Source organism: Sus scrofa, chromosome 16, assembly GCF_000003025.6.
Source record: "Sus scrofa isolate TJ Tabasco breed Duroc chromosome 16, Sscrofa11.1, whole genome shotgun sequence".
Taxonomy (NCBI): Eukaryota; Metazoa; Chordata; class Mammalia; order Artiodactyla; family Suidae; genus Sus; species Sus scrofa.
In genome coordinates, this window is record NC_010458.4 from 24,356,786 (window position 1) to 24,384,595 (window position 27,810).

Consider the following 27,810-nt stretch of genomic DNA (forward strand, 5'->3'; position numbering starts at 1 on the left):
GCTGTGGTGTAGGCCAGAGGCTACAACTCCGATTCAACCCCTAGCCTAGGAACCTCCTTACGCCACAGGTATGGCCCTAAAAAGATACACACACAAAAAAAACAAAACCAAAAACTTTAAACATCTAAAGGATTAAATATTCCACGCTGGTTTTGGCATGGACTGCATATGATCTCAGTTCATTTGGGTTGCCCACAACTATGATTACTATACAAAGGATAGCCATGCAATGATAGACTTTCCAGAAGTTATAAAAATAAATTATTAATTGATCAATAATGGACCAGGAAAAGTTTGAAAAAAATCTGCAACACTTGTAATCCTTTATCCCTTTTTCATTTCACTTCTTTTGATATAGTTGTCAAGGTTCTTCCAAATAATTTTTGGTAATCTAACAGGGAAACACTATTTCCCTCTTTTTATTCTAACTAGAAAACAAAACTATACAATTTCACTATACACGGCAATTTGCAAAAAGGCCATCTGCCAATCAGCAGCATCCTTACCTGTCAGCAACTTCCTCCTCTTCAATCCCATCATAAATATCATCATCTGGGGGAGGTGGGAACATCCCTTTATTTGAATTAGGAGGAAAAAAACCTCATTAATTTATAATTTGCTCACAAATCTTCACTCAAAATTTGATAAGAAGTCTGTCTTATTTAATGGCAGAAAACAAATCTCTTTCATGTAACTATTTAAATTAAAAATAGCTTTATTTCCCCACTCTCCCATAGAGAGTAGGTAAATTAATAGCTTTTTATATTATTTTATAAGGAATTCTTAGAGGTGAAATATGAGGGATGATAAAGAGTACTGTGCACTGAGATGAAAGGAATGGGAAAAAATAAAAAAAAACAGAGGATGGAGTTAAGTATTTATCGTGGAAAAAAAGAAGGTGATAAAACAAATTTAATTAATACTGAGGAGACATTCAGAAAAAGATCCTGAAGTTCCCGTTGTGGCTCAGCGTTAACAAGCCTGACTAGTATTCATGAGGACAAGGGTTCAATCCTTGGCCTTGCTCAGTGGGTTAAGGATCCGGTGTTGCTGTGAACTGTGGTGTAGGTCACAGACACGGCTTGGATCCCGTCTTGCTGTGGCTGTGGTGTAGGCAGACAGCTGCAGCTCCGATTGAACCCCTAGCCTGGGAACTTCCATATGCCGTGAGTGTGGCCCTAAAAAGAGGAAAAAAAAAAAAAAAGTTCCTGAGCAAGAGCTAAGTAAAGAAAAGAAAAATGAGGGGAGTTCCCGTTGTGGCGCAACGTAAATGAATCCGACTAGGAACCATGAGGTTGCGGGTTTGATCCCTGGCCTTGCTCAGTGGGTTAAGGATCTGGTGTTGCCATGAGCTGTGGTGAAGTTCACAGATGCAGCTAGGATCTGGCGTTGCTGTGGCTCTGGCGTAGGCTGGCGGCTACAGCTCCGATTAGACCCCTAGCCTGGAATCTTCATATGCCATGGGTGTGGCCCTAAAAATACAAAAGACGAAAAAGAAAAGAAAATGAAAGGAAAGGTGAATTTCTCAATACTGATGAGAGCTGAAACAAGGAAAGGAATACAAGGTGGCTTTTCATTTCATCAAAGTGATATTTTAAACGTTAAATCCTTTTCTTGTTTGATTTGTTATTATATAGTGCTTAGGAATCTGCTATTTGTCAAATATTTATTTACAAAATGTTTATTAAGTACCTTGTCTATATAGGGATATGGGCAATAAATTTGAAATCTGATTTTTAGGATGAGAATTTTAGAACTGCCACCTATTAATAACCCTTATTTTGTTGGTAAGACTACAAGGAGTCTTTAGGAGTCACAGCCAAGGTGACCAATTAGTATCATCCAAATAAGGATACTTCTGAAAGTGCTGAGGGAAACTACAGATCACTGTACTCAGATGATTGGCAAAAATCAAAACTGCCCCAGGCACACTGGAAGTAGAGTCCCCCTGTGACTCATGATAAAATTGGAAAAAAGAATTGACTGCTCAGGCTCAGAGGCCAGGACCGGACTCCAGGTCATTGGTTCCTAGTTCAGTGTTCTTTCTGCCACATTCAGATCCTCCTCATTATTTGCAAACAAAAGCATTTTTGTCACTAATATACACAAAAATGTTGAAGACTTGGAGAAACTGCTGATAAAAGTGTGTGGCTTACCTCCACTTCCACTCTGGCTGTGGCTAGGGAAAAAAATAGACAAATTCAGTTAATATATGAATTATTTAGCTATCAGGAAGAGAAGGACATTTACTGAGCGGTTATATAAATGAGAAATAACATTCCAGTCAAAAGTTTCCAGGTTGTTATTTACAATTGCCAAAATATATAAATGACTTAAGTGTTTAGTAACAGATGAATAGATAAAGATGTAGTGTGTATAGAACTACATCTATATGTAATGGAATATTATTCAGCCATAAAAAAATGGAATTTTGCCCATTCCAGCAACATGGGTGGACCTGGAAGCCTTACTGAAATAAATCAGAAGACAAAGACAAATAATCTAAAAAAAAAAACAAATGAATGAGTATAACAAAACAGAAATAGTGCTTACAGATATAGAGAACAAACTAGTGCAGTTACCAGTGTGGAGAGGGATAGAGGGAGGGGCAAGCTAGGGAAACAGGATTAAGAGTTACAAACTACTATATATAAAACAAATAAGATACAAGATACAGTGTATGGCATACGGAATAGCCAATATTTTATAATAACTTTAAATGGAATATAATTTATAAAGTTTTTGAGTCCTTATGCTATTATATCTGAAACTAGTATAATATTATAAATCAACTATACTTTAACTAGAAAAAAAAGTTATCATATGTTACATACTGAAAGGAAGAAGAGTTCCCATCATGGCTCAGCGGTTAATGAACCCAACTAGCATCCAAGAGGATGCAGGTTTGTTCCCTGGCCTTCCTCAGTGGGTTAAGGATCCGGGGTTGCCTTGGGTTGTGGTGTAGGCTCGGATCCCACATAGCTGTGGCTGCGGTGTAGGCCGGTGTCCACAGCTGCAATTCAAACTGGCCTGGGAACCTCCATATGCCTCAGGTGAGGCTCTAAAAAGACTAAATAAATAAATAAATAAAATAAAAGGAAGAAAAATTATTCCTCATGGTAATAGATGAGTATAACAAAGCAAACAAAGCAAAACAAAACAAACCTAATAGGAATCAAGTGAGATTCAGGTACTACATAAACTATTCTAAACAGTGATAGTGTTTCCTTCTGATATTTTCCTATGAGGCAGTTTTCAGATTATACAGTATCACATCATTCCATAAATGGACTTTTTTTTTCCCAAAAAGTATGATTCCAGAATTATATACAACCTTAATTGCATTAAGTTAAATTTTTTCAATTCTTATAATCATAGCACTTCACTCTTAGTCCAATAGCATTACTTTTTTTTTTTTTCAAAGGGAGAACTTTAAAAAAATGGAAATTCTATTCGTGGGGTTTTTATAAACTCTGGCTTATGATTCTCTAAATCCAGATTTCTGCATTTTTAAATTTATTTCTATAACATTCTGTTCTTCTCTTTCATAATCATTTGTTTTCTTACCCATTTATCCCATTAAGATGTGAATTCTGTGAGAGCAAAGGAAGTCTAGGAGTTCCTGTTATGGCTCAGCAGAAACAAATCCAACTAGGAACCATCAGGTTGCGGGTTTGATTCCTGGCCTTGCTCAGTGGGTTAAGGATCTGGCATTGCCATGAGCTGTGGTGTAGGTCGCAGACTCAGCTTGGATCTGGCATTGCTGTGGTTGTGACATAGGCTGGCAGCTGTTGCTCCAATTGGACTCCTAGCCTGGGAACCTCTATATGCTGCGAGTATGGACCTAAAAAGCAAAAAAAAAAAAAAAAAAAAAAAAAAAGAAAGAGGAACTCTAGACTGTGGGAACTTTAAAAAAAAAACCTCAAAAAAACAAAACAAAAAAAACTTGGGAAGTCATCTAGTTCATTTTGCAGAAAAGAAACTGAGGCTCCGAAAAATTAAGTGTCAAAGCTTCCTTTTAATGAACTTAACAGTTAAGATGAGAACCTCAGCATCCTGCTGTCCTGTACCATGTCGTTTTGGCTACCTCACTGCACTCCCTGCCTGTGTCACCATTTTTGCCTTTTGGATAATCTGCCAGCAATAGATATCAGTCTGATATTATAATCATATGGTATAATTATACACCTACTGATTCCTCAAACTTAAGTGTGGATAAGAGAAATTGGTCTGACGCATGTCTACCACTAATCTAGAGATAAAAAATATTTTGCTAATGGAATTTTGGACAAAAACATGCTATAAATGGCTTAATATATAATTAGGAATTGATTTTTTTTTGTCTTTTGTGTTTTTAGGGCCACACCCGCGGCATATGGAGGTTCCCAGGCTGGGGGTCCAGTTGGAGCTGTAGCTGCCAGCCTATACCACAGCTATAGCAACGCCAGATCCAAGCTGCATCTACGACCTACACCACAGCTTAAGGCAACACTGGATCCTTAACCCACTGATCAAGGCCAGGGATCAAACCTACGTCCTCATGGATGTTAGTCAGATTTGTTTCCACTGAGCCACAATGGGAATGCCAGGAACTGATTTTTGATGAGGTTTAAGTATATTCTCTACTTATTTACAAACTACTTTCACATCCATTGCTTTTGCCTTTGATACTCCCTTAGAGCATAAAGCAAGCAGTTAGAATTATGTGAAAAAATTGCACATTTGGTTGGCTGCCAATCCTGGAAAATAAAACAAATGCCATCTTGGAGATTCTCATACCCCATTCCCAAAGAACGGGGTTATAATAATCAGGAGCCAAGTCGCCATACATTATTTCATTTCTAGAACAATTCTTCAATTTCCTCTTTGGAATTCAAACCATCGATCAGAGGAACCAGAGGTAAGGGGAAGGAGTGTGAGCAAAGAGGAGGAAGGAGAAGAGGAAAGGATAAGTGGCAGGAAAAAGGTTGGGGAACATACATAGAAGAAAGCGTTTTATGTGATGTAAGAGTGGTACATGCATTTGTATTTCCTTTTGTTCGTTTCCTAATTATGACAAAAATTGCTTAGTTGAGAAGAAGGGGGGAACAGCTGCCAGGACCTGGGCTTTTAAGCCTCCTGTCTGCTCAGAGTTTGAAGTGCACAGTCAGCACTCCTTACTCTGGAGGAATCAGGAGTGCGAGGAACCAGGAGGCGACTGGGGGAGGCAGAGGAGAGGACGGTGCCTTCTCTTATTCGTGCCAGGACAAGCTGCCAGCTATACTCAGCATCTTTCCTTGTTCTGCTAAGGACAAAGCATGTTCTGTTATGAGATCTCTGCCAGCAGCAGCTGTAGTTTCAAACAAAGCTTGCGTAGAAGTGATGTCTCTTCTTTCGTTTTCTTATTAATTATGTATAAGGGAGGAACAGAAGCTAGGAAATATTGTGGTGCTTTACTTGTTTAAGATATTGAGCATTAAAACGCACACTTCCTCCAACCCCAGTGTGTTAAATAGAAAATTCTTTTTCTGCTACATGTTTGCTAACTAGAGATGCCTTGTAGAGTGGAGGTATGCACGCAGCAGAGAAAACGGAAAAGGCCATAGCATTAGTTTTGGAAAATAATCACCTATTACGGTAAACAAGACTTCATTTTAAGGACATCATCCCTTTTTTGTGGATTATTTTTTTCTTAAGTATGTTCTTCAGTGTGAATATGTATGTATTAACATAACTGAGGTTCTTTAATAGAGAAAATTTTAAGATAAAAGACAAACATAAGGTATACGTGTTGATAATAAACATGGTATGATATACTTGTGTCCAGAAAATTCTGTAACTCTCAGAATATGGCCATTTGGAACTTCAACCAACCCCCAAATTGGCATTTACTAAATCTCAAACAAGGTCAATGTGTTTCTTATTACAATGTGTAACTTATTACAATTTACAATCTGTGAACTCCAGTGCATACATTGCATGTTTTGCTATATATTGCATAATTTATGGTCATAACACAGTAAAAGGCGTTGCAGGCTATCATTCATTTTAGAAAGACAAAACTGCCTGAAAGCAAAATAAGTTTAAATGATGCCATGAGCTCAAAGACCACAAGAGGGACGTTTAGTTCTTCATATGTCTCATTAGTATGTTAACATCTGAACATTTTACATGTTTAAAATTGTTGGTAATTAAAACATGTTTTTCTTTGTGTTTTGAGTTGTGGAGAATGCAGATACGTGTTTTTTTTTTTTTTTTTTTCTCAAGTGAAGATCTAGCACAGAGCACAAGTTTTAGGATCACATGGGGGTTTCCCAATTCCACAAAGTGGGCATAGAAAAATGAAGATTCTTCACTGCGCTGGGAGATTTTCTTCCTCTTTTTCCTTCAGCTTGAAGGGATTATGGCTTTACCAGGAAAGGAAGATATTAGAGGAAGAAGGCATGAAAGGAAAAGGAGAATGGAAGAAGAAGGAGAAGAAAGAACAAGAAAGATCAAAGCTAGGAAGACGACAAGAGGAGGCAAGAATAAAGGGAGCTGGAGACTGAGAAGGGAGAGAAGGGAAGGAAAGGTACGTGAGAGAAGACGGCCAGCTTCCCCTCTGGGCTCCTCCAGAAAGGATGTCCTTGTTCAGTTCCTCAGCCCCAGGAAGATGTTCCCATAATTTTTGCAGGGAAGCTCGTGCTAATCTAATGGAATGAATGGGTCATGGACAGTTGGACCCTTAGTTCATGCCCGGGATCAAAAGGGATTGAGCTTTGACATTTTTACTCTTAAAGAGCAAAACAGAGTCATAGGAAAAACCCATTTTTTTTTTCTGTTATGTTTTCAAATAAGAATAACAAATATATTTAGGCTTGGAAATTTCACAGCAAAAAGCTTATATTTTTCAGAGCTAACTTTTATACTTCATGCTTCATATTTTACAAAATCATATTTATTTTAGGCATAGCCCTAAGATCACATCTGAATGAATACTGAAAACTGGCATTTCGGATTGACAACACCTTTGGCAACACCCGGCAAATGGCCCATTATAGTTCAAGTAGTATTGGATACGTATAACCAAAGAGCAAAACAAAAGACTATGGAATTTCAAACAACTTTTCAACCATATTGAAGTGACTGCAAACGGTAATTTAGTTTAGTGATAGAGAGCAGTAAGAATGTGGAAAGTAAAATTCTGGCACCTTAAAAATACACAATCTCTGACAAAGAGACTGTTTGATTTGCTGTACAATTTGCATTTAACATACCTGCTAACATTTTCTTGCTCTGCGACATCATCATATACTTCCTGGTCATCTTCAACAGGTCTTGATGAAAGGGCACCAAGAGAGGTTTTTTTCCGTTTCAAGGAATCATAGTCAATCTCTACCGCCGTTGTTTTAATATAGCCGTCTACCAAAAGGGGAATGACTCATGTTCAGTAACTGAAGTTTAAATATCCTAGAGTTGTTATTCACTGCACATTTGCTCTCTAAATCTTCCCTTTATTTCTTTGCTTGCAATTCTGATTTACAGACTTCCTAGGCTCGCTCACTGTACCTTGTCAAGTCTTAACACTGTTGTGGTTTGGGATAAGCCTTGAATCAGTTTTCGAGATTCCAAGGTGATTCATACGAACCATTTTTGTCTTTTAACGTCCGTGAAGCATCTAATGCTCTTTGCTCCTCCCTGGAATAATATAAATGTTTGCATTTTTTTCCCCCACTAAAAAGATTACACAGATGAGGTGAAAATGGAGCCATGCCCGTCCTTTAAAAATCTTCTCATCTTTGTCCACCCTATAACATACTTGCAACTTAATGCCTATGAAAGTAATGCCTGTTGGAAGAATTTTCACATTCATATTGGCCCAAAAAGAAAACACTTTGAAGTTTTAGGAAACTGGCACTCACAGGACCCCTTGGCTGTTCGGCCCAGCCATTTCCCTTCAGGGTTGTCTGTGATGCGGATTATTTCAATTTGCTCTCCTTGCTTGACACTCAGTTCATTTTTCCCTCCTTTGACATCACAGCAAGCTTTTGCTTGATGGATGACTTGAATAGGGCCCGTGAGCTGCAAAGAGGGGGAAAAAAAATTACAAATTCATATTTAGTGGCATGATTTCTATATCCTATTTTTTCTTACTAACAAATATTATTTGAATGAATAAGCCAAACAATGTGATTTTTCAGAAAAAAACCACAATGAAAATCTTTATATAATTCCTTCAAAACTATAAACAATCTCTTTATAATAGATATGCTATAAAATTTTTCATTTAAGAAATTAGTTTTTCATGTTTTACGCTTGAAAATTTCTAAACGCTCGTAACCATATAGACTGTATGATTAAAATGTTTTGATGTTCATACTGCAATCTTAGTTTTAATTATATATAGTAAGAAAAACTGAATGAGAACCTATAAATGATACAGCACCTTATGTGCATTATTTTATTTAATGCCATAATAAAATTTCAGGAGAGCTATCGTTTACTCACTTTAGAAATAAAAACCTGAGGTTCAGAGAAGCTTAGTAACATGAACACCATCAAATAACTCACAGGTGCATCTGGAATTTCAATGCCCATCTGTTCAACTGAGTCTAAGCTTTACATTTTCCCTGTGCCCTGCTGTTGAATCTTTATTTTATTATAAGAAATATACTGGGAAGTTGTATATAAATCACATTTCTATAATTTAAACCACATATTAAATGTTTTGGAAGAATTAAATATTCAAAGGAAACTTGATAATGTTATCCTTTTTAAAGTGAAGAATAGTTTTGTCACCCAGATAATCACTCTAAATGTAGCTGACATATCAAACCCACACCAGATGGGTCATGTTTTCAAAGACAGACTAGCCAGGCCAGTACGTTCTGCAAGTGCAGTCTTAGTGGTGGCAGTAATAGAAGTCACACAATTAGACATCAGAGAAGACAGAGGTCAGAAATCCAGGCAGATGAAGAGGGATGAGAAAGAGCAAGTATCAGAAGTCAATATGTACACAGGCTTAAAACACAGGCAAAAATGTAAGTCAGGTCTAGACATCAGCCATCAGAGTAGCTTGGAGATTCTGAGACAGGTATGGTTGATCCAGAGACACTCCTGTCCCTTGCCCCACTTTATACATGCCACAGGAATAGCTAAGTGTGTGGGTCTGAGCTCCTATTATAAGTAGGTTAACGTGAAATGCATGATGAGGAGAGTCAAGAAGGGTCTTAAGGAACCAACCAAGTATTCATTCACTCAACCGACGTAGAATTTCTTGAGCTCCAACTATATTTTATTTGGATTTTATGCAACTCATAAGCTGCCATATTTTATCTGAATTTTATTTTTTTAACTTTTAAAAAATTAATTTATTTTTTCTTGTTATGGCTGCACCCACGGCACATGGAAGTTCCCCGGCTAGGGGTTGAATCGGAGTTGCAGCTGTGGTCTATGCCACAGCCACAGCAATATCAGATCTGAGCCACATCTGTGATTTACACCACAGATTTCAGCAATGCCAGATCCTTAACTCCACTGAGTGAGGCCAGGGATTGAACCTGCATCCTCACGGACACTTTGTCAGATTCTTGACCCACTGAGCCACAGTGGGAACTCCTATTTGAATTTTCTTATATTGCATTTTTAGTGCAAGATAAGGGAGAGTATTGGACAAAAACCTTACTGTTATGAAGGTAGTTACTCTTGAAAACAATGATTAAATTTTCCAAATATGTAAGGTTTCAAAAATGGTGCCCCTTTTGTGTGAAAGTTATAAAGAAGTAACTCCTTTTAAAAAAATGTACACGTGCACAACACTGTAAACCAACTATAAGGGAAAAAATAAAAACCATTATATTAAAAAACCCATTATATTAAAAAAAAAAGAAGTTACTCCTTCTGTAAACCAGCTATAAGGGAAAAAAATAAAAGCCATTATATTAAAAAAAACCCATTATATTAAAAAAAAAGAAGTTACTCCTTTTCATTCATTAGCAAGCGAGGTCTTACTTTAAATTTCTTCTTTATTTCTTGTTCTTTCTTTTCTCTCTCTTTTTGTTCTTTTTTCTCCAGCTCTAATCTCTTCTTTTCCTCTTTTTCTCTTTTCTTCTCTTTTTCTTTGGATGCTTCTCTGAGGATAAACATTGTTAGGTTGTTTCAGCATCTGCAGGCATGGATGTGTTAGGGCTCACCCTCCAGAGAGTTCCTGCCCACCACAGAAGGCAGTGTCTGAAGTACAGGTGAAGGCACAAAGCCAAGGCTTGTCAAAATTCCTGGGTGTATGAGATGGTTCTTAAAAACGGCAGAAGGCCTATACATGAGGATACCTTCCAAAGGCTCTGCTACCCCTAAACTCATGCCAGCAAGTAGAAACCACTGTCCATAAACCCTGTTCTTTTTTTTTTTTTTTTTTTTTTTTTTTTTGCTTTTTAGGGCTGCACTTGAAGCATGTGGAAGTTCCCAGGCTAGGGGTCAAATCAGAGCTGCAGGATCTCTAACCCACTAAGCGAGGCCAGGGATTGAACACATGTCCTCATGGATACTAGTCAGCTTCGTTTCCACTGCACCACAACGGGAACTCCCATAAAGGCCCTGCTCTTGAGGCCTGTTGGCATGAATAGCATGCATCTCTCTCTCTCTCTTTCTCTCTCATGTGCACACTCACTGGTACAAGTGCACATACACATGTGTATGTGCAAACCTTAATTCCCAAACTTTTAGTCAGAATTAGTTGAATAAGAACTGGGTAGAGAAAATTAAGGTATCTGAATCAGCAAAAGATAAAATACGATGCTCATTTCTACTTTCCCTCATTTTCTGAGAAATTTAGTCTTGGGCCACCCAGAAGTCTCTTTTGGAGCTATTTTAAACATTTTTTCTGCTTTAGCAGGCCGACACTTTGGCATCTGGTGCTGTGTTGAACTGTCTCTCATGGAACAGTTGTGAGGCGAAGGGCTGCCTAGGTGAGGATTGTGTTACATGGACATGAATGCATTTGCCCAAGGACTTGCCAAGAGTGGGAAATACAGATTCCCACCCCTGGATTCCCTGCCTGTGGGCTATCTAGTGGGGTGTAGGCTCCCAACTCCTTTCACAACGGCATTTGAACAGGGTCCTCTGAAAAATCCTTAGACAAGAAAAGAATCTTTAGTCCCTTGTACTGAAATAAATGTTATCATTATAAGCCCTTTATTTGAACAATAGAGCGTCTCTCCTCTAGTGTTGAATATCTATCTGCACCCCCTCTTACAAATCATTGCATTTATCTTAGAAGGAAAATATCATGGTAAAAAAATGTAATGCATACATGTCTTCATATGTTTCTCCTTCACTCTCTTGCTCCTGTCAAGAAAAACAATGATGATTAATTGTAATTATTTAATAAGGGAACATACACATATTTCATTGCTCAAATACTCAGTAAAACAAACATAAATTTAATTGCATATAAATTTGAATGTTTAAAACATATTTTTTTCCTTTTAGAAGTAGACTGAGAAAATAAACACAAAAAGATTCCATTTTCTATCCAGCTATATAATCCAGATATATAGCCAGACCTGAGCTCATGTTCAGTGCTGCAAAATTACTATGAGTCAGTGTAATAATTGGTGTTTAATGTCTCAAGCATTTCAGATAAAATAAGATTATAAGTGAAAAAATACCATCATTAACTCCAAAGAATTTTCATTTGTTCCTTTACCAATAGAAAATGAATCACAGAGTTGCCATTGTGGCTCAGTAGTAATGAACCCTACTAGTATCCATAGGGCGCAGGTTTGATCCATGGCCTTGCTCAGAGGGTTAAGGATCTGGCGTTGCTGTGCGCTGTGGTGTAGGTTGCAGATGTAGCTTGAATCTGGTGTTGCTGTGGCTGTGGTGTAGGCTGTGGGGTATAGCTCCGATTTGATTTCTAGTCTGGGAACTTCCATATGCTGTGGGTGTGGCCCTTCAAATACAAAAAAAGAAAAAAAGATAATGAATCACAGTAATGGTTAAATATTCTATTGACAGTAATATAAGAAGGAAAGAAAAACTGACCTCATCGAGATTTCCAGTACCTAAAGTATTTAAAAAAAGAATACAATTTAATATACTCTAATTAAGAAGTGGTTTAACATGAATTATGAAATGCAATATAATATTCAAATCAGTTTATAATCTAACAGAACTTTTGCTTTACCCAAGGTATGTAAGTACAAAATAGAACATGTGGTTTAGATCCCTATTATTGCTTTTTTGAATCTTGGAATTTAATTACAAAATCATTTCATTGGCTTTCATAAAATAATGCAAAAACCAAAACATAATGAAGACACTCTTTATTTCTTTATGAAAAATACACATGTTTGATTTTGTGGGCTTGTGTAGAACAAAGGTATGACCAGAAAATCACAACTAGCTCACAGTTTTTGATTTATTTGCTCCCAAGGATTTACTTTCATGTATCAAACAAATCAAGTTAATAGGATTTTTCAAAAAGATATTTTACTGCTCAAGTGTTTAGTAACATCAACAAATTACCAAATATTAAGACATAATATAAAACAATAATAATAAACAGTGTAGTATTGATATTAAAACAAATAGACAATGGAACACAGCAGAGAGCTCAGAAACAGATACCCAAATTACACACATGCAAACAGAAACACACATTATGCACACACAAATACACCATGTGTACAAAGACATAAACACACTAATACAGCTAATACAGTAAAGGTGGCAGTATAAATTAATGAAAAAAGAGTGGATTTCAGAATATAGTGATGAGAAAACTGACTTTACATAAAGAGACAACAAATTTGGATTTCTACAAACTCCTCAAAGGTCAACTGCCAAGAGACCAAAGACCTAAATATAAGTTTCGTAGAAGAAAATAGAAGATAATATTTTTCTCTCCAAATAAAATACCTAGGAATAAACCTGACCAAGGAGGTGAAAGACTTATTTGCTGGCACTATAAAAAAATTTATCAAGGAAGGAGTTTCCGTTGTGGTGCAGTGGTTAACAAATCCAACTAGGAACCATGAGGTTGCAGGTTCGATCCCTGGCCTTGCTCAGCAGGTTAATGATCTGGCGTTGCTGTGAGCTGTGGTGTAGGTCGCAGACACGGCTCAGATCCAGCGTTGCTGTGGCTCTGGCGTAAGCTGGCAGCTACAGCTCCGATTCGACCCCTAGCCTGGGAACCTCCATATGCCATGGGAGCAGCCCAAGAAATGGCAAAAAAAAAAAAAAAAATTATCAAGGAAGTTAAAGAGGATTCAAAGAAATGGAAAGATAACCCATGCTCCTGGATTAGAAGAATTAATATTGTGAATGGCCATACTACCCAGAGCAATCTACAGATTTAATGTGATTCTTATCAAATTACCCATGACATTTTTCACAGAACTAGAACAAATATTCCTAAAATTTATATGGTCCCATAAAAGACCTAGAATTGCCAAAGCAATCTTGAGGGAGAAAAAAAAGGCAGGAGGCATAACTCTCCCAGATTTCAGACAATACTACAAAGCTACAGTAGTCAAAACAGTGTGGAAGTGGTACAAAAACAGACATATGGATCAATGGAAAAGAAGAGAGAGCCCAGAAATAAACCCAGACGCCATGGTCAATTCGACTTTAACAAAGGAGGCAAGAATATAAAATGGGAAAAAGACAGTCTCTTCAGCAAATGGTGCTGGGAAAATTACACAGCTGCATATAAATCAATGAAATTAAAACACACTCTCACACCATGCACAAAAATAAACTCAAAATGGCTTAAAGACTTAAACATAAGACATGACAATATCAGAGTTCCAGTCGTGGCACACTGCAAACGAATCCAACTAGGGACCATGGGCTTTCGGGTTCAATCCCTGGCCTTGCTCAGTGGGTTAAGGATCTGCGCTACCGTGAGCTGTGGTGTGTGTCGAAGATGTGGCTCGGATTTGGCGTTGCTGTGGCTCTGGCGTTTCCTAGCCTGGGAACCTCCACATGCCTTGGATGTGGCCCTAAAGAGACAAACAAAACAAAACAAAAAAGACATGACAATATGAAACTCCTAGAAGAGAACATAGGCAAAACATTCTCTGTCATAAGCCATACAAATGTGTTCTTAGGTTGGTCTCCTAAGGCAATAGAAATAAAAACAAAAATAAACAAATGGACCCAATCAAGCTTACAAACTTTTGCACAGCATAGGAAACCATAAAAAAACCACCCCCAAACACAAGAGAATGGGAGAAAATAGTTGCAAACAATGCAACCAACAAAGGCTTAATCTCCAAAATATAAAACACCTCATACAACTCAATGACAACAAAAACAACCCAATCAAAAAATAGGCAGAAGACCTAAATCGACATTTCTCCAAGGAAGACACATGAATGGCCAAAAGGCACATGAAAAGATGCTCAATATCACACTGGTCAGAGTGGCCATCATTAGTAAGTCTACAAGTAACGAATGCTGGAGAGGGTGTGGAGAAAAGAGAATCCTCCTACACTGCTGGAGGGAAAGTAAATTGGTACAACCACTATGGAAAATAATATCAAGGTTCCTCAGAAAACTAAAATAGAACTACCATATGATCCAGCATTTCCACTCCTGGGCATATATCTAGACAAAACTATACTTCAAAAAGATACATGCATCTCTAAGTTCTTAGTAGCACTATTCACAATAGCCAAGACATGGAAACAATTTAAATGTTCATGGACAGATAAATGGATTAAAAAGATGTGGTACATAAATACAAGGGAATACTAAACAGCCATAAAAAAGAACGAAATAATGCCATTTGCAGCAGCATGGATGCAACTAGAAATTCTCATACTAAGTGAAGTAAGTCAGAGAAAAACAAGTAAGTGATATCACTTATATTTGGAAACTAAAATATGGCACAAATGAACCTATCTACAAAACAGAAACAGATTCATGGACATAGAGAACAGACTTGTGGTTGCCAAGGGGAAGGAAGGAAGAAGTGGGATAAACTGGGAGTTTGGGGTTAGTAGATGTGAACTATTACATTTAGAATGAATAAACAACAAGGTCCTACTGTATAGCACAGGGAACTATATCCAATTTCCTGGGATAGCCCATAATGGAAAACAATATTTTAAAAGAATGTGTGTGTATATGTATATATATATATATATATATATATATATATATATATAAAATATATGACGGAGTCACCTGTAGTACAGCAGAAATTGGGACAACATGGTAAATCAACTGTATTTTAATAAAATCTTTTTTCTTTCCTATGTATAGGTCTTCAGATAAAATTTACAAAGCAAAAAAACTAATGAATTTGATTATATCAAGATATATTTATGTTCAGTAAAGGACAGTATGGACTAAGCTAATAGACAACAGACAGAATGAGAAAAAATATGTGCAAAGTCTGCCTCTGACATGGGGTCAATAGCTGGAATACCAAGGAACTCCTGCAAGTCAACCAGGAAAGGATACCAACTCCAAGAAGAAAATGGTCCAAGGATAGAACTGGCAACTTACAGAAGAGGAAACCTCAAAGGCTAACAAACAAATCAAGTACTCAAACTCAACTGTAAGCAGAGATATGAAAAGGAAACGAGACATCAACATCATTTTATACGTATCAGACTGGCAACAACTGGAAAGCTGCCCAATGCCAGGCACTAGTGAAAGGCAGGCGTCTTGGAATCTTCATGCCCTGTGATGGGAATATACAGCAGCTCTTCTAGAGAGCACTCTCATCCTACTCAGTCAAAACAAACATTCCAGACTTTCCAAGCAGCCATTCTGCAGCTGGATATACATCTTAAAGGCAGCCTCTTAGAGGACCATGGGTGGGGATGTGGAGAGGAAGTGCTTTGCACTATTATTCACGGTATTCAAGTTGGAAGTAAAATGTAAATGCATGGGATGCATACCATAGAGTGCTGTGCAGTAGTTAACAGCAACAAATTAAATACACAGACACACAACACGGATGAGCCGTCCCCAAAACACATTATGCTGAGTGTAAAAAAAAAAAAAAAGGCCAGAGTGAGCTATAATATATTTATGTACGTTGAAATATATACACATACAACAGTATGAAAGAACACATACAAAAGACACATATACACTAAATACATTAGACTATTTGTCTCTGGTAAGGGGAAGGAAGGAAAGGGAGTAGGTTATGGAGGTAAGAGGTAATAAATAGATAAGTAAAACAGAGAGGGGTCTTACATGAACCAATGATGATAATGACTCATTAATCACCCTATGAGAATAATTGACTCAAACTTCCGTATCTGAGGTAACAAGTCAATAAATAAAACATCTTTTTGACTCTTACCATCGGAGTGCATGACACTATTATGGTTTTCTTCATTTACAGGGCTTCTGAAAATAAGAGAGAAGAGAAAGTGAACATGGAACAAGTAGATAGCCCCCTTACAATGACAAAGAAAAAAGAATAAAAGAATCCTTTAAATAACTCTTTTCTGTTTCATATCTGCTCTGATTTAAAACTTGAATGTCAGGTGTTTTCTTGTGGCACAGTGGGTTAAGGATCTGGCATTGTCACTTCAGTGGCTTGGGTCGCTGCTGTGGCTCAGGTTCAATCCCTGGCCCAGGAACTTCCATATACAATAGGCAAGGCCAAAAAACCAAACCAAACCGAACCAAACCAAACCAAACCAAACCAAACCAAACCAAACCAAACTTTCAGAAGTCCGTAACCCCAATTGACTTTGGGGTTATATTGTTACTGCTTCTGCTACAAAAAATGGAGAATTTGGGGAGCTCAAGTTCAGCCCTGTCCATTCAGAGTGAGCTCCTACAATTAATCTGTTGTTTCATGGCAGTAATGTTTTCTGTTAAAATGACTGTATATCAATAAGTCAATTCTGGGATTCTGAGGGCATATGATTGGCTTTATGTGAGGGACACCATAGAGCATTAGTTCCAATCCTTGACCCCTTTCCCCTTGCAGATGGTCTCCATCTGGCATCTCTTCCATCATTTGTGGCTCAGACCCCAAGGCACCTCATCCAAACTGCTTCACTCCATCTGCTCTTAACAGTTATCAATACCTGAGCCCCATGAATCCCTCCTGATTTATGGAACATTTCTATTTTCTGTTTCTAATCTTGTGTAGATTTGCATAGCTAGGGAAAATTATTTTACTGCTTCTGAATATTACACATCATTGGCATTCAATCTCAGCCACACCCCCAACATTATTCTATAATCTCATACACTTTTTTTTTTTGGTTTTTTTAGGGCCACAGCCACTGCATATGGAACTTCCCAGGCTAGGGGTTCAGTTGGAGCTGCAGCCACTGGCCTACACCACAGCCATAGCAACACCAGATCCCAGCCAGGTCTGTGACCTACATCACAGCCCACGGCAATTCAGAGCAAGGCCAAGGATCAAACCCAAGTCCTCATGGATACTAGTTGGGTTCATTACCACTGAGCCACGATGGGAACTCTCTCACTACACCTTTTTTTTTCTAGTCAATACTCTCTTGCATCATCCTTCTTAATGGGTCTTCAAAACCTTCACTACTTCCCTCAAATCTCCTATTCCTCTCTGCTCCCCAATTATCAGATGATCTTGTTTCTTATTTCACTGATAAACTAGCAGTTATTGGGGGCGAACTCTCTTAAAAAGCTTAACCTCCAAGCTCATCTGCAGTTAGACTCATCCTTACCTCACCCTACCAAGGTTCTTTCCATCTGTGTTCTGAATCCTATCTGACTGATCAGTTGTTTTACTCCTTGTATTCCCTTTCTTCTGTGTCATCATATTATTTATATTATTGTTCTTCTTCTACTCCCCATCCCTAAACATCTCACTCTAGTCTTCTCCCTCAGCTTGAGTTACTTCCATTCACAAACGACAAACACTCCTCTTTACCTTTCTAAATCCTTCACATGGACAACAAGACAATTCTCCTCTGCCCAGCCCAAGCAGAAAAAGCTGTCCATACTCACCAACTTTAATTCCTCTCCTCCCACTCATTTCTTCACTGACTACAGTCTGGCTTCTGCTGCCAATCTTTCACTGAAACTACTCCTTTAAAATTTAAAAAAATTTTTTTTTGGCTTTGCCTATAATATGTGGAGGTTCCTAGGCCAGGGATCATACCCGCAACACAGCAGTGACCTGCATCCCAGCAGTGACAATGCAGGATCCTTAATCCAATGAGCCACTAGAGAATGCCACCACCGAAACTACTCTTGAAAGAATTAAGTTCTCTTGTGGCACAGCAGGTTAAGGATCTGGTGTTGTCCCTGCAGCATCTTGGGTTGCTGCTGTGGTGCGTGTTTGATCTCTGGCCCAGGAACATCCACAGGCCATGGGCACAGCCCAAAAAAGAAGAAGAAGAAGAAGAAAAAAAAGATTTAGGTGTTCCCATCGTGGCGCAGTGGTTGGCGAATCCGACTGGGAACCATGAGGTTGCGGGTTCAATCCCTGGCCTTGCTCAGTGGGTTGAAGATCAGGCGTTGCCGTGAGCTGTGGTGTGGGTCACAGACGCAGCTCGGATCCCGAGTTGCTGTGGCTGTAGTGTCGGCTGGCGGCTGCAGCTCCGATTGGACCCCTAGCCTGGGAACCTCCATGTGCCGCAGGAGCGGCCCAAGAAATGGCAAAAAGACAAAAAAAAAAAAAAAAAAAAAAAAAAAAAAGATTTAATTACCAAGTCCACTAAAAACTTTGCCTGTATCTTGCTTGATTGCTTTGTGGTCCTTAACAGTTACTGGCCATTTTGGTTTCCTTCAGCTGCCTTTGTTTCCGTAAGAAATCTCTCCTGGCTCACTTCTGGTTTCTCTGGTTACTACCCCACAATTTCCTTTGTGGGTTCATTTCTCTGACTTCCCCTTTAAGTGATGGTGTGCCTTTGTATTGGGTTCCTCATTTTTTTTTTTTTTTTTTTTTTTTACTCTACGTTTGCCCCTAAGTGGTCTCAGAGACCCCCACAACTTCACATATTATCTTACTGTTGGTGACTTCAACATTGAAAATCTCTGGCCCAGACTTCACTTCTGAGTTTTAGACTCAACTGTCTGTCTGTCTGTCTGTCTATCTATCTATCTATCTATCTATCTATCTATCTATCTAATCTATCCATCCATCTTTATTTCTATGTCCCACTGATTACCTTGGTAAAATCACACCAAAATTCACTTAGCCACCTAAGCCTCATGTCATCCTTTAAATCTCACGTTTTTGCAGTCCCACATCAAATTTATCAAGTTCTGTCAGTTCTGCATGTTTAATATCTGCTAGAATGCCCTTCTCCCTTCTATCACTCTCCTTCATCCTGCTAGACGCAAGAACAGGATTCTCATCACTAGTGTGGACCGATGCAGAGGTCTCTGGACAGTCTTCTAGCGATGAGAATTGCTCTTCATCTTTCTACCCTTACAGTCCCTTCTTTACACTGCTGCCAAAGTGATCTTTTTAACACAAAATTAACACCACTTGAAGAATATGTGTAGGCAGTGCCTTGTTATCACGAAGACCATAAAAAAGTGCTTAGTGGGTACTCTTGAGGCACAGGAAGAATTGCCATGGACATACATGTCACAGTTTCCACCTAGATTCTAGGCATATGTGTTCATAAACTGTTATCTAATAAATTTGCTTTAAAAAATAAACATTTAAAATTTAACCCATATATGCCTAGCTTCCTATTTAGATAAGTATAAAGGTCCAGTCCAGTGAGATTGATCATGACAAGACCTTTGTTCCTCTTAGTGAGTCCTTTTAGATCTTGGAAGATTCAGAATGAAATATAGAAATGATGAAGTAATTCAAACCCATGGTACAAAAATCTGTGAAATAAGTTTTCTAATCATTGTGTCAATATATGTACGTTCAATATTTTAAGTATTTGTAATATGTAAGAGATTTGTTACAGTAGATAATTCAGTAAAACATTCTGTGTCGCATCACTTAAAAATTTGTGAGTTAGACTTGATTATATTAGTTGAAAAGTAAGGATTCTAAGTTTTTTTTTTGTTTGTTTTGTTTTGTTTTTGTTTTCTGTTTTTTTTGCTTTTTAGGGTCGCATCTGCGGCACATGGAGGTTCCCAGGCTAGGGGTCCAATCAGAGCTACAGCTTCTGGCCTACGCCAGAGCCACAGCACGCCAGATCCGAGCTGCGTCTTCGACCTACACCACAGCTCACGGCAATGCCAGATCCTTAACCCACTGAGCAATGCCAGGGATCGAACCCGAAACCTCATGGATTCTAGTTGGGTTCGTTAACCACTGAGCCCCCGAGGGAACTCCAGGACTCTGAGTGTTGAGTGTCCATGTGGCTGCTGATATCACAAAACAGAGTCAGCCAAAATTATAAGCTCCTAATAAAACCATACACCATCATCTAGGAAGGTGTCTTAACTAACTAAAGAAAGAATACATGTAGAAAGTAGAACTAAATTTGATCAAGCCCCCCTCTGTATCCAACTTCTAATTTATAGGAAATACAGTGGAAAGGGGAACATATAAGCTATAGTACAAGGAAGCAATCAGCACAATCTAGACTGTGGGCAACTCTAAGGGCCACACACAACTTGATTTGTTCGACAAACAAATTGCAGTAAGTAAAAAGTACAAGAGGGTGAACCTATAGCTTGAAAGAGGATTACAAAACATATAAACCATGGACTTTGCTTGAATTTTTATTCAAACAACCAAAAAAAAAAAAAAAAAAACCCACACACAATTTAAGAGACAATTGGCAATTTGAACAATCACTTGATGTTTTATATTAATACATAGAGTATTTTCAGGGGTACCTACTGAAATATTTATGGATGTAATTATATGATGTTTGGTATTAGTTTCAAAATAATATGAGAAGAGAGAAGTGGGTGGGGTATAGATGAAACAAGATTGGTAATGAATTTATAAACGTTGAAGCTGGGAAAGGGGACACAGCCGCTCATTATACTATTCTCCCTGCCTTTCATATGCTAAAAAATTTTCAGAACTAGCTATGCTTCTTACAAGGTATAAGAGAAGTTCCTTGGTGGCCTCGCCATTAAGGATTTGGTGTTATCACTGTTGTGGTTTGGGGTTCAATCCCTGGCCCGAGAACTTCCACATGCTATGGGCATAGCCAAAAAAAGAGAATAGTATAAAAAAAATCCAACTGTAAATGTGATTGGAATATTTAAGAGAACTGAATGTGGTTTAATAGATTTACAAAAGTCATTTAAGTACTTGGGAGCATTTGGCTGAGTGGGGTTATTAAATTCATTTAGTCAGGTACTGAAAACATTTAAAAATAAAATTCAATATGTAAGTTTATACATGCAATGTAAAACATGTAAGGGAGTTTAGTTAACCAAACTTATAAACATAGCCATTCGATTTGAAAGAATTTAGCCTGAGTTGTCCAATCATTAAAGATCCCCCTGAACATAATTATTCCTATTTAAATAAAAATGCCTAGATGTATAAATAGCACAGAAAGTTATATTGTGTGAATTTAAGTACTTCAAATACATTAGACCTCTGCATTATTAACTTTAACGAGCTGCATATTCTTCGGCCATACACCTTGAAGGCGCCTGATCTCATGTGAATATCCATTAAAAGCACAGGATGTAAATATCTTAGATATCAAAATACACTGACATTCTACAGAATAAAATTTATAGCCCTTTTCATGATATACAGGTTCTTAAGATGAATTCCTGCTCTTTTAACAGTTTTAGTTTTCCTATTTCCTCTCCTTACATCTTCTTTTCACATATTAATACTGAACGCACTTAACTCTCTGAACACTGGTTTCTTGTTTTCCATTCTGAGCTCATGTTGTTTGCCTTCTCTGGAATAATTCTCCCTTCTCATGATCCCTGGCTTGAGGCTCTCTTTCATCTCTAAACCTCTTCTTAAACACTCCCTCCACTGTGAAGTTATTCTCAGCTCTCCTAAGCTCATGCAGTAGCTGCTTCCATATGTCATACATTGAGCCACCACAGTGATTATTCTGGATTACTCTAATTATAAAGCAATTACTTACAAGTCTTTCTTCTTACTAAGAGACCATAAGCCCTTTGAAGAAAGAGATTATTGCTTTGTTAATTTAATATTATGATGTCATCTTTAGGAAGCTATTAGAATATTCCTGTCATATGTAGCACTTTGATTCTTTTTGGCTAAATTAATGATGTCCTAGTAAAACTAAGAAACTAACATTTATTACTAAAGTGAATTGTTTGCTATCATTTTTGAAGAAGAATATTAAGTTAAAAAGACTACTGGGGAGCTCCCCTTGTGGCGAAGCGGAAATGAATCCGACTAGTTTTCATTAGAATGTGGGTTCTGGAGTTCCCATCATGGCACAGCGGAAACAAATCTGACTAGGAACCATGAGGTTGTGGGTTCAATCCCTGGCCTCGATCAGCAGGTCAAGGATCCGGCATCCCGTGAGCTGTGGTGTAAGTTGCAGACGCGGCTCATATCCTGCGTTGCTGTGGCTCTGGCGTAGGCTGGCAGCAACAGTTCCGATTTGACCCCTAGCCTAGGAACCTCCAAATGCCATGGGCGCTGCCTTAAAAAGACAAAAGGCCAAAAAAAAAAAAAAAAAAAAAAAAAAAGAATTCGGGTTTCATCTCTGGCCTTGCTCAGTGGGTTAAGGATCTGGTGTTGCCATGAGCTGTGGTGTAGGTGGCAGACGTGGCTCGGATGCCGCACTGCTGTGGCTGTGGTGTAGGCTGGCAGCTGCAACTCTGATTCGACTCCTAGCTTGAGAACTTCCATATGCTGTGGGTGTGGCCCTAAAAAGCAAAAAATATATATATATGTACTACTGGGGTTGCAGTTTACTTCCTGAAACACTTGGATGAATAACAAATATTTGCAAAATGAAGGGTGTCTGCACAGCACATTTAAACCTATGTGCCTGCACTTGAATGCAAATCATTTATACTTGGGGATAATGTTTGCATGCACATGCATATTCATGGACCCAACATTATAGCATACAAATTTTATTTAATTTTATATAGGTCTGAATTCACCTGTGAATTCATAGGTTTAATATGTAGAAGTGAAAATCGTCACTAAATAGGAAATAGGGTTAAGAATAGGAATAGCAGTGAAGGATAAAAGATGAAGGGGAGAGACAGGTGAGTGTCATGGACAGACCGAGATCAAACTGTCACCAATTGCTCAAAGAAAGTGTTCCAGGCATTGAGAAAAGCTCCACAGAGTTAAAGAGACCAATAACAAAATTAGTCACATCCCAAGTCCTAGAAAACAAAGCAGAGGGAGCAGTCTAAGAAGAAAAGGAAGCTTTTCTTCCTCAGCTGTTACAATAGGACATCTATTCGAGAAGGCCTTTCACCACAGTTCTTTGTTTTTATGCATGCAGAATTAAATTGGAGAGGCAAAATCAATGTAATGTTCTGACTGTCATGTTTCGAAAGCTATTAGAGCTCTATTTCCTGACATTTGAAGATGTGAAGTTGTTGACCTTTAAACTTTATTGGCTATTCATGACCTTTATTCATGGCTTCAGCCTCTCATTGTCAGTTTTTTTTAAGAATCAGGAGGAAATCAAGTGACACAGAAAACTTTGTGCCATACCTGCCCTCACTGAGAACGAAATCCTGTGAACTTTTCTCTGGAACATGTCTTCTGGTATTTAACGCATGAGGAATTACAAAACTATGAATTGTTTAAGCCAATGCTCTCCCAGTGGACTTAGGTAAGACTGCCTGGTCATGGATGACTGATATGGCAAGGCTTCAATTCCAGAAAATGTTAAGCATTCCTAATTGATAAAAAGGTTATGGTGGTAAATTCTTACTTTTCCTCCAAATTTAGAGCCAGGAAAAAAAAAAAAAATCTTACACTGACTAAGAATGACCTCAGGGTAAGAACTGTTCAGCGTTTCCTTTTCCAACCTTAGTCATTTCCATTATTTATTACTTCTTATTACTTCACTTTTCCTGTCTCATTACTATTAATAACCATATAATTTGCTTCGTATACCAAAGTATTCATCCTCTGGTTCTGTTTTCACATGAAGAATTATACTGTTAAATTTTTAATTAATTTCTGAAAATGGTACCCAGAGATATGTTACCCTAAAGATGTGGATTTGAACAGTGAAAATGATAAACAAGCTCTTTTGACCCATTTCAGTTCCTCTTCAGCTGTGTAAAAGAGCAGAAAGTAGAGCTAGCCGATATCTGACCACTAGGTGGAGAAACAATACAATTTAAAACACACTCTAACTGGCCTCAACTACTTTCCTTTTGAAGATGTTTATTATTTTTAATTCTCACCTGCCTCCAATCCTTTACACTCTCGGGGCGTTCTGACCCAAAGGAGAAAATTACAAGTGACTTCTGGGAAGTAAGCAGATGATAAAAGGTCAAGCTATCTCCTGAAATTCTTGCTTTGATCCCAATTAGAGATTCGTTTTCTTGCCTGAAGTAATCCAGACTCCACAGCCTGGGGAGAACTGTGAACCTTATCACTTATGCCTTTGGGAAGCCAGTCCCTGAGCTTCAGTTCTTAGTAGTTGTAGTCCTTGGTCCCAGGAATTCTCTCTCCACCATTACGATTTCCACAAGTGTAGAAACATACTGTTATTTCTACCATCTTTTTTTTTTTTTTTTTTTTTTTTTGGCTGGGCTGTGGCACATGGAGTATCCATTGTTTTGTGACCTATGCAACTGCGGGAACTGCTGTGCTGGGCAGGGGACTGAACCTGCATCCCCGCACTGCAGAGACATCGCCAATCCCCTTGCATTGGGAACTCCTATCTCTTTTCCTTTAATTTTTTTTAGGGCCGTGTCTGCAGCATATGGAAGTTCCCAGGCTAGAGGTGGAATTGGGGCTGTGGCTGCCAGCCTACACCACAGAGGGCAATGTGGGATCCGAGCTACATCTGTGACCTACACCACAGCTCACGGCAACGCCGAATCCTTACTTAGCTGACAACCGATCACTGCCTCCCCCTTAGGAGTTCTAGCTTTACTTGGCTCCAAGGACACCACACTCAGATCTTTCCTACGTCCTTGGTTGCTCCTTTTTATCCTCCTTTGCAGAATTTCCTTCTCCCAGGCCTGGTGGATTTTGAGCGTCCTGGGGTTCAGTTCTTCCTCTGCTTATACTCACTTCCTTGGTGATCTTCAGTTTCATGACTTTAAGTGTGGGATATATGACCATACTCTCAAATATGTATTTTTTATTTTTGCTTTTTAGGTCCACACCTGTGGCATATGGAAGCCCCCAGGTTAGGAATTGAGTCAGAGTTACAGCTGCCAGCCTATACCACAGTCATAGCAACTCGGGACCCAAGCCGTGTCTGTGACCTACACTGCAGCCACAGCAAAGCTGGATCCTTAACCCACTGAGCGAGACCAGGGATCGAATCTGCATCCTCATGGATACAAGTTGGATTTATTTCTCTTGCACCACAACGGGAACTCCTCGAATATGTATTTATAACCCAGAACTCTCCCCCAAACTCTTCACCTCTTATGCCCAAATGCCTCCTCAACATCTCCACTTGGGTGTTTAAGAGACACCACAGGCTTAACCAGGCCAGGCCCTCCTGATCTTTCTCATGACCAAACCTGCTCATGTTCAGCAAAGCCTGCTTTAGAGATGGAAACATCATCTTTGGAGTTACTCAGGCTCAAAGCCTTGGAGCCGCCTTGGAGCCTCTCTACCTTTCATACCCTAAATACAAATTCTGCTGTCTCTACCTTCAAAATATATCCATGACCAGGACACCTTTCACTGCGTCCACTGCACCATCCTGCTGAGGGCCACCTCCATAGCTCACCTGCATACCTGCAATATCTGCCTAACTGGTTTCCCTTCTTCGACACTGCCTCCTGGCGCTCTCAGACAGCTGGGAAGGCGATATTTGTAAAGCCTAAGTTGGAAGACATCACTTCTCTGCTCAGGTTCTTCCCGTGTCTCCCATTTCACTTAGAACAGGAGCCACAATCTCCATCATGACCTGCAGGGCCCCGTGTAAGCTGGGTCTTTCTCAACTACTCCTTCCCTTGTTCACCTACACCTGCCCAGCCACCTCCTTCTGAGTCCTTGAATACTCTAGGCTTTGTTCTGTCTGTCCTCTCTGCCTGGCATGGTCTTCCTCCAGGAGTCTGCGTGCCTAACTCCTTTGCTTCCTTGAGTCTTCGTTCAAGATGAACTTCCCATACAGGGAGCTACCCTCACATCTCCCTTTACAGTTGCAACATGCTGTTCCCAACCCCACCCTCACACTCCATCACCTAACCCTGCCCTATTTTCTCCTATGGCACTTGATATTTCCCAACATATGCTATCTTTCACCTGTTTATTATTTTTATCTCTTATGTCTCTTGCCCTAGGTTATAGGTGGGCAGGGACCTTTATCTATCTATCTATCTATCTATCTATCTATCTATCTATCTATCTATCTATCTAACTATCTTGGCTACATCTTTGGCATGCAGAAATTCCTAGGCCAGGGATCAAACCCCTGACACAGCAGTTACACAAGCCACTGTACTGACAATGCCAGATACTCAACCAACCCAGCCATATGGGAACTCCAGGGATCTTTATTTTGTTTACTGATATTTCCTGAATTTCTATTACAAAGGCACAAAGTGGTGGCTCAAAAAATAATTATTGAATAATTATTGAATTATAGAAAAAAATCAATTAGATCTTGACCTGAGAGTGACCTTACATTAGAGAGGGGATGAATGACATTTGCAGACCATAGAGGGAGCACCTGGGAAACACCCAGGTGTGTGTTTGGAAGTGTGGTGGAAAAGCACAGAAGTACCCATCTCTCACAATTTTACTTAAAGATGGTTCCGGGGGAGTTCCTGTTGTGGCTCAGTGGTTAATGAATCTAACTAGAAACCATGAGGTTTCAGGTTCGATCCCTGGCCTTGTTCAGTGGGTTAAGGATCCGGTGTTGCAGTGAGCTGTGGTGTAGGTTGCAGACACGGCTCAGATCTGGCATTGCTGTGGCTGTGGCACAGGCCAGTAGCTATAGCTCTGATTAGACTCCTAGCCTGGGAACCTCCATATGCCACGGGTGTAGCCCTAGAAAAGACAAAAAGACAAAAAAAAAAAAAAAAAAAAAAAAAAAAAAAGATGGTTTCAGGAGTTCCCGTTGTGGCTCAGTGGTAGTGAACCCAACTAGTATCCATGAGGACATGGGTTTAATCCCTGGCCTTGCTCATTGGGTTAAGGATCCAGTGTTGCTGTGAGCTGTGGTGTTGGTTGCAGATGTGGCTTGGATCCTGAGTTGCTGTGGCTATGATATAGGCTGGCAGTTGCAGCTCCAATTTGACCCCTAGTCTGGGAACTTCCATATGTTGCAGAGGCGGCCCTAAAAAAAAAAAAAAAAGTTGATTCTATACATTTCCCTCCCACATGAAATATAGATTTGTGAGCCTGAATATCAAGACCCATTATACTTTCATTTCCTCTTTGTGTCTTATCTAGCTTCCTCTAGTGGGGGAAAGTTTGCAACCCAGATATTTCTTCATTTTGGATTTTTCTTGAGCCTCTGATGGGAGCCTGAAAGTCTTTCACCATATACCGCATTTTTACTTTTGAAAAAAAGTTATCTCACAGATGTCCTTTAGCTTTCATTTTCTCTATTCTCTCCATCTGACAGCTTTCAGCTATGCCAATTCTAGCTTGTCCAGGCAATGTAACATCTAAGTTTCTTGTTTCTCTTCATCTTTTTCCTGAGCATATGTGTTTTGAGGCTCTTGCCTCAAACTTTTTAATTTTAGGAGTCCTTCATAAGATGGAATTAGGAATGAGATAAAATTACATTGGTGGGTTTTGCTAATTTCTGATGAAAACAATATTGTGAAAAA

General features: G+C 38.9%; 1 protein-coding gene across 4 annotated transcripts in view; it reads right to left on the bottom strand.

The window, feature by feature from the left end:
- The window catches only part of FYB (FYN binding protein), a 175,230-nt gene that overhangs the window by 24,247 nt on the left and 123,173 nt on the right, over window positions 1-27,810 (bottom strand). For all 4 annotated transcript variants that reach the window (XM_021076648.1, XM_021076647.1, XM_005672430.3 and 1 more), the window contains exons 4-11: window positions 16,286-16,332; window positions 12,001-12,020; window positions 11,267-11,301; window positions 9,970-10,090; window positions 7,881-8,040; window positions 7,236-7,380; window positions 2,157-2,179; window positions 507-573 (exon numbers count right to left, since the gene is read on the bottom strand). In XM_021076648.1, the coding sequence (XP_020932307.1) occupies window positions 507-573; window positions 2,157-2,179; window positions 7,236-7,380; window positions 7,881-8,040; window positions 9,970-10,090; window positions 11,267-11,301; window positions 12,001-12,020; window positions 16,286-16,332 (618 nt within the window). The remainder of the gene's footprint in view (window positions 1-506; window positions 574-2,156; window positions 2,180-7,235; window positions 7,381-7,880; window positions 8,041-9,969; window positions 10,091-11,266; window positions 11,302-12,000; window positions 12,021-16,285; window positions 16,333-27,810) is intronic.